We start from the raw sequence: 7,172 nt of genomic DNA on the forward strand, positions 1-7,172 counted from the left end.
AAATTCAGAAAATGAGCTTTGATATATTTTACTAAAATAAAAAGCTTTTACAAAATGCTCAGGCCAGTGGCTTCCCTCCTACGTTCCGCAGGATGGAGATGATAAGGGTGGGGAGGGCGACAGGAGGCCATCCACTTGAGAGAACACCCCTTTTCTGGGCTTTCCCAGGCAGAGCTTCTGCTCCCAGGTGGGCGGAGGCAGGGAAGGTCTGAAGCACTCCACGAGTGCTGTCTGTGCTACAGACTCATGTTCATCCAGGATTTACCCAGTGAATAGGGCAGTTTCATGCCTCAGCAGTGGCATCTTCATCCTGGGACCCTCTCAAAAAGAAGGGTAAGCTCTGCTCATACAGACCCCAGGATGAAACCCATCACTCAAGGAGCCTGCCAAGAATCAGCAATCTCACAGAAACCCAGCCCAGGGGTTGGGAGCCTGACTATGGGCAAAGTGAAGGAAGAAGAAAGCCCAAAGGTCCTTTAGAGGCTCCCTGTCCAGACCAGGATTGACAGATGCTGTCCCCACACTGAGTGTGGTCTGCACCCACCCACCACCCTTGTGGCATATGGAAACCCATCTCCTCTCAGGTGAGGGGCACAAGAATGTCTGTGGTTTCCAAAGAACCAAGAGGGTCTTAAGCCCCATGTCCCAACCCCTTTTTTCCCTGCAGGTCCCCAGACCATCCTCACGTGTCACAGGTTGGGGATACTGCAGCATCTTGGGTACCCCCCAGGAATTCATGTGCCGGGACGTGGCTCAGACTACTGTAGGGGCAGGAAGGGCCTCACAGTTCGTTGTGGAGCGGCCGGCACTGGGGAGCCAGTTTCTCCTCCAGCACCCCATCTGGAGCACACACCCAAGGGTCATGGGTCTCCCACTGCCACTTGACCAGCTGGGTCTGAAGCAGTTCCAGAACCTGGGTGTAGCGGGGGTCGGCAGCCAGGTTGTGGGTCTCGTGGGGGTCCTGGTTCCTGTCATAGAGCTCCCAGCGCTCCCGGTAGTAGTACTGATGCAGGTCCTTATACCAGCCCGTGGGCTGGCCAGCTGTGGTGCGATTCAGCAGGTCCTGAAAGGTCGGCGAGATGTAGAAGTCCTGGTCGATGGGGAAGGGCATCTTGAAGTGGAGGTTGTGCACCAGGTGGAAGTTCTCGTGGTGCACGGAGCGCATGGGGTAGGACATGGTGACCTCATGGTAGCTCTGGCTGCCAAAGACTGTGGTCCAGAGGGGTTCTGCCTCCAGCACTGGGAGGAGGGACCGCCCAGTGAGCTGGACGGTCTTTGTGCCAAAGATGGCATAGCTAGGGTAGGGGATGGAGAACCAATCCAAGATGGTGGGCGTGAGATCTGGAAAGGAGATGGCATCTCAGCAGGGTGGGCCCTCCAGGGCACTAGGTCCAGCCCCCTGGAAAGGGTGAATCCAAACCACTCTGGAAGCTGGTGGGCCGCCTCGCACATCAAATCACCAACAGGGGGAAGCTGCTATGGTCAACCCATCGCTGCTGCATCACCCTCCAGGCTATGATGCCTTCAATATAACAGGAGGCCCCAATTTGGTGACACCCAGAATTCTAAAATCCATGAGGAAGGCCCCTAGGGACCTATTCCTGCTCTGTGTTGCAGCCCTAACACTCCCTGACCTTGGAGCCAAAGGGAGATGTGAGTCCTGAGCCATGGGGACCCAAGCATGTTACTGCCCTGACCCCTCAAAGTGGGTTCAAGGCGCATCAGAATCACCTGGAAACTTATCAGAAATGCAAATTCTTGGACATCATCCCAGACCTACTGAATCAGACTCTATGCAGTGGGATATTTTGATCCTAGCAAGTGCTCCAGGTGGCTGATGCTCCCTAATGGTCCAGTGGAAAAATGACAGGCGTGAAGGCAGTGAGACCCAAATTAGAATCCAAGTTTGGTGCTTACAAGCTGTGTGACCTTGGGCTTCTTCGTTTACATCTCTGAGCCTCATTTTTGCAACTGCAGAATGGGGGTGACCACCCCTTTCTCAGTGGAGTAGCAACCACATAAGGTAGTGGGTAAGGAGCAACATCTGGACATTGTGGTCCCACTGAACATTCACTTCCTCCCCCACCCCCCCCACCACCCGATCCCTGCTGTATGGGATGCAGAGTCTTACCTAAGAGGCTCACGTAGGCCTCACTGACCTGGCCCCAGCGTTTTGGATGCTCTGGAGACGATACCAGCATGGGCTCTGCAGTGCCTGGCCAGTACAGGTTGGTCCTGCCACTGGGGAAGGGGATCCCATTGTCGGACGTGAAGATGACCAGGGTGTCATTCAGGACACCTGCTCCACGCAGCTCCTGGAGCACGAGTCCAATCCCTGCAGGGTGTGGAGGGGAGAGCAGAGCTCAGACACAGACAGACGCGCAGTCATGGGAATGTGTGTGCACTCCTGCATTTCTTCATCAGACCCTGCACCATCGATTCCTTCAGTCACCCCTGCCTTCCTTCCTACCAGCCAGGCCTCCTGCCCAGCAGATCCTAAGTCAAGGATCTCGAGATGACATAATCCTAAAGTACCTAAGCAGTCCTTAAATCAAGTGATGAGTGTCTTTATATAAAGAGGAGGGACAAAGGCTAAAGAAAAGACACGGGAGAAAGACATATGATAACAGAGGCAGAGATCAGAGTGAAGCAACCACAAGCCAAGGAACACTTGGGGCCATAGGAAGCTGGAAGAGGCAAGAAGAACTCTCCCTCAGAGGCCCCTAAGGAAACACAACCCCACAACATTGTGACTTCTGGCTTCTGGCCTAAGACGGGAGCCTGAGATGTGCCCTATCCCATCGCCTGGGCTCCCTGAACCCACCTTGGTCCATCCGGCCAATGGTGGTGTACTGAGCAGCCAGGTCAGCTCGGGCGGCTGGGGTGTCAGGGACGAAGTAAGGCACCTGGGATGGGGCAGGTGGGTGGGAAGTCAAGGTTAGAACAGACGGGTTGGGGAGGAGACAGAGTGGTCAGTCCTTAAATTGGGGTGGGAGATACAGGTGCCAGCCCTGCTCCCAGGGCCTGAAATCACCTTCCTTCCTGAATGGATTAATCCAGAAGAACCATGCTTCTGGGAACATCATCCATGTCTTTTCCCTTTTCTCTGCCATCCCATGGATGGGGACCTGGCTCCAATGAGTCAGAGAATCTCTTCTTACACACGTGGGGCCAGGGCTGCAAACCCACCAGCGGGACACAGGTCCCCCGATTTACAAAGCGGAAGAAGAAAAGTAGTTCTTGAAAACGTGGAGAGGGACCCTCCTACCTGCACATCCTTCGGGTTGTAGGTCTGGGGGGTCCAGTCTGGAATCCGCCCCATGCCACTCTCCCCATTGCCAAACTTCTCACAGAACGCCCCATACTGTGGCTGGGAGTGCCCGCAGCGGTGGGGGTCATGGAAGGCAACGTAGAGGAAAAAAGGCCTGCAGGTGGAGGGATGGGCTTGAGCATTGAGGTCAAGGTCAGGTGGCTGACCATCACCCTACTTCTACCCTGGGGAGCCTCATCCTTCAGGAAGGAACACCCCTCAGCTTTGCCTACTCCCCTACAACTGATAACCTGTGATCTGTGCCACCTCAGGTTCCCCATGTCTCCTCTTCCTCTGACCAGATCAACTTGAGTATCTGGAATCTTCTCCCCCACCCACACCCCATCTGTCTGAGGACTCCAAGAATCCCAACCAAAGATTCTGGGAGCTGCATCTAGTATTAACTGCCCAGAGGTCTGGCTAGGTGAGGGCGGTAAGGGGGCGGGAGTCTCTGCACACCTGTCACCCCGCGTCTGCAGGAATTTCCGGACCAGCAGTTTAATTCTAGTGATGTTCCGCCCGACCTGGAGGACAGAGCCATTCTCCTCCGTGTATGCAAAGTCAAATGGATACACCATCTCCGGCCCCACGTGCTTCTTCCCAATGATGCCTGGAGCCAGAGAGATAGGCCTGTTCAGAGCCCCTTTGGTCTCCCATTCCCTTCTGCCCCCTGCTCTGCTCCCCAGACCCTGTGTCTTGCTATGGACTCCAGGAGGGCAGCAGAACCCTTGTTCTCATGTGCCCAAAGCCCAGTCAGGATCTCTGGGGCAGGATGGGAAGTTGCTCTCTTGCCCCTGGGGCCACACGAAGCCCCTCACCTGTGTGAATGCCAGCTCGGCCCAGCAGCAGTGGCAGGCTCTGCACCCGGTCGAAGGAGTTGAAGTGGTGGACATCCTGGTGCAGGCCGTACATTCCATTCTGATGCTGCAAGCAGAGATGCTGTGATGCAGGATGCCACCTGGTCCTACTACCCCTGCCCTCCGTCCCGCCTGCAACACTCCCGCTCTCCCAGGCTCACCAACCTGGCCCTTCACAGGCCCCTGATTTAGCGCCCTCGGAGAGGTTTTCTCCGTCTTTCACTCCCCGCCGAACAGGCCCACAGGTCCTTCCCATGGGACTTTGGGACTTGTATTTCCCAGGAAATACAACAGACTGGGAGGATGTATAACAAAATTAGGAGTAGCCTTTATTTTCTTCTTTTTGCATATCTATACTTTCCGATTTTTCTATCAAGACCACATACTATTGAGTGAAAGCCATCCCAGCAAGCCGTTTTATAGCATGAAAGAAATTGTCATACATGTTACAAACTCACACTATAGAGACACAAGTAGGTAAATCCCTGTCCTTATTCCTGCAGCCTACTGTCCAGAAGTGAGCATGGCCTACAGCTGCCTGATTAACCTTTCAGGAAGCTTCTGTGTTCCGGTCACTGTCTCCTCTTCATGTAGGCCTTCTCCTCACTGGCTCAGGCTCTCAGAAAGAAACGTACAGACCACAGCTGTGCTCCCATAAAATAACGTTGTGAGGTAACACATTAAGAGTAAGTGCCCATGGACACCTGGTTCACAGCAGCATTATTCCAACAGCGAAAGGTGGAATCAACCCAAGTGTCCATTAACAGATGAATCGATAGACAAAATATGCTCTATCACACAATGGAACATTACTCAGCCTTGAAAAGTAGTGAGTTACTGACACGTGCCACTACTCAGGTGAAGCTCTGGGACATTATGCTGAGTGAAACCAGCCAGTCACATAAAGGCAAATACTGCGTGATTCCACTTACGTGAGGTACCAAGAGTAACCAAATTCACAGAGACAGAAAGTTGACTAGTGGTTGTGGCTGGTGGTGCAGTGGGAAGGAATTACTGTTTAATGGGGACAGAGTTTCAGTCTGGGGTGATAAAAACGTCCTGGATGGTGGTGATGGTTACACAACAGTGTAAATGTACTTAATGCCACTGAGCTGTATCCTTAAAACAGTTAAAATAGTAAACTTTTACATTATATATATGTGTGTGTGTGTATATATATATGTGTCGGCTCAATAAAAATAGAGTAAGTGCCTTAAATGGCAGCTTTTACTGTCACACAAGCTCCTGGGACAACATCATGACAACAATGAACACTGGGTTGAGCAAATACCTGCCAGGCATCTTACTATGAGCTTTACACATAGGGTGTTAACTTGGCCAATCCTACAGTAACCCCAGGAGTGAGCTATTATCATGACCCCATCTTACAGGCGAAGAGACTGAGGCTCACAGAGGTAAGTGATTGCTCACAGGCACAGAGTGGTGGAGCAGGGCTGCACTTGGACTATTTGGCTGGGGGTGAGGGAGGGAAGGTGGACAATGCCCAGGGAGACAAGGGAAGTGTTCTCAGCAGCAGAGGCATTGGGGCACTCCCTCCTCCTGCCTCCCTGCCGCCCTCACCTGGGGCAGGCCAGTGAGGAGGCTGGCGCGGCTGGGTGAGCAGCTGCTGACAGAGGTGAAGGCATTGCGGAAGACAAGACTCCGGCGGGCCAAGGCGTCCAGGTGAGGGGTAGAGATGGCGCTGTTGTTGTAGGCGCCACTCTCAAAGCCTCCGTCGTCCGCTGAGGAAGATGGAAAACAAAGGACATAGTGGGCTGGGCTCAGAAGGAGCAGCATAGGGGAGAAAGACCTGGGTCCTGTTGCAGTGGCCTGGGCCAGTGATGGCTAGGCAGTTATGATACCCGGGCAGGTGTGATACCTAGCAGGTGTGATTCCCAGGTGGCCATGATATTCAGCAGGCCTGTTACTTGAGTAAGAATGCCACCAGACATGTATGAAAAGTGGGTGAACATGTTAGGAGGCAGAGAGAAAACTCAGGTAACCCTGAGATCCAGGTAGGGATGCCCATGCAGTCCTGGGTTCTGAAGACATGCATGAGGATATGGATCAATGCGCAAGTTCTCTGCCCATGCCCCTAGGAGTGGGGGAGCCGAAGGGAGTCCCTCAGTGCAGGGCTGTTTGTGTTACAATTAGCTGAAGGACCTGCCCAAGACCACAATGTTAATCAGAAAGCGAGACCCTGGCAGACAGCCAGACCTCAAAAGCGGAAAGAATCCGGTTGTCTTGTGAGAGCTGGGCCCTGGTTACCCAAACAGGAAGTTTCGTGAACAGCAGGGCGCTAGAGGAACTTCAGGTTTCAGGGTGGTGGGGGCTAGTGGAGAAGGTGGGTAGGGGGCTGCTCTCCTCAGCCAGGAGGAGGAGAGCTGAGCTACAGCGCTCTGGGGTCTAAAAGAGGAAGGGCAAACAGGGGGTTATCATTGCTGGAGAGAAGATGAGAGCCCTAGGGCACCCTGGCTGGTCTTTGGGGCCTTGGGCACCAGCCCCTCTTCTGGCATCCACTCCGTAATCTCTGGAAAATCGCCCAGCCTCCCCTGCGGAGGCGGAGACCGCAGGGCTAGCCCGGGCTGCTCCGGGGTACAGGGTCAGAACCCGGGTCAGGAGAGGAGTGTGAATGCTGGCGCTGATACCTCCAGACCCTCCAGTGGGCAGGGCCGCCTCTGCCTGCCTCTCCAAGGAGCTGACCACAAAGAGTCTGGGGCCAGCAAATAAAGGAGACGGGGAAAGAATGGAAATGGGGGCTGCAGGGCACCGAGAGTTAGCACTGGCCGCTTCTGGGAGAGCCAACCGGCGGCGGTGGAGGGCAGTACCAGGGGTGCCAGCGGGTCAACACTTACCGAGGATCAGCAGCACGTTCCGGGGGCGCGCCCGGTGCACACAACAGAGACCCACGGAGATCAGCAGCACCCAGCAGCCCTGCCCACAGCTTCGCATGGTGGCGGCTCCAGCCCGGCCCCCGCCCCGGCTCCCCGCCCCGCGGTCATGTG

The 7,172-nt window shown here is 54.5% G+C and overlaps 1 protein-coding gene across 3 annotated transcripts; it reads right to left on the reverse strand.

Moving 5' to 3' along the window:
• Window positions 1-12: 12 nt before the first annotated feature.
• Window positions 13-7,156, reverse strand: SGSH (N-sulfoglucosamine sulfohydrolase). Of its 3 annotated transcripts, none has more exons than XM_010856287.1 (8): window positions 7,023-7,156; window positions 5,749-5,909; window positions 4,129-4,234; window positions 3,770-3,920; window positions 3,269-3,425; window positions 2,825-2,906; window positions 2,132-2,335; window positions 13-1,341 (listed from the first exon to the last, which is right to left on the reverse strand). In XM_010856287.1, the coding sequence occupies exons 1-8, from the start codon at window positions 7,117-7,119 to the stop codon at window positions 782-784; spliced, it is 1,518 nt and encodes a 505-aa protein (XP_010854589.1). In that variant the 5' UTR covers window positions 7,120-7,156; the 3' UTR covers window positions 13-781. The 3 variants fall into 3 exon arrangements, with proteins under 3 accessions (XP_010854589.1, XP_010854590.1, XP_010854591.1); XM_010856288.1 differs by having other exon boundaries at window positions 14-1,090; window positions 2,160-2,335; XM_010856289.1 differs by having other exon boundaries at window positions 14-1,341; window positions 2,160-2,335.
• Between the last annotated feature and the right edge of the window lie 16 nt (window positions 7,157-7,172).

This window comes from Bison bison, unplaced genomic scaffold (genome assembly GCF_000754665.1).
Source record: "Bison bison bison isolate TAMUID 2011002044 unplaced genomic scaffold, Bison_UMD1.0 scf7180017864371, whole genome shotgun sequence".
Taxonomy (NCBI): domain Eukaryota; kingdom Metazoa; phylum Chordata; class Mammalia; order Artiodactyla; family Bovidae; genus Bison; species Bison bison.

Excerpts from the sequence above, each read along its gene's own strand:
- SGSH (XM_010856287.1), bottom strand. The coding sequence starts at position 7,119 with ATGCGAAGCTGTGGGCAGGGCTGCTGGGTGCTGCTGATCTCCGTGGGT. Across the intron at positions 5,910-7,022 it reads GAACGTGCTGCTGATCCTCG|CGGACGACGGAGGCTTTGAG; the intron begins GTAAGTGTTGAC and ends CATCTTCCTCAG. Across the intron at positions 2,907-3,268 it reads ACAACCCGAAGGATGTGCAG|GTGCCTTACTTCGTCCCTGA; the intron begins GTAGGAGGGTCC and ends GCCCCATCCCAG.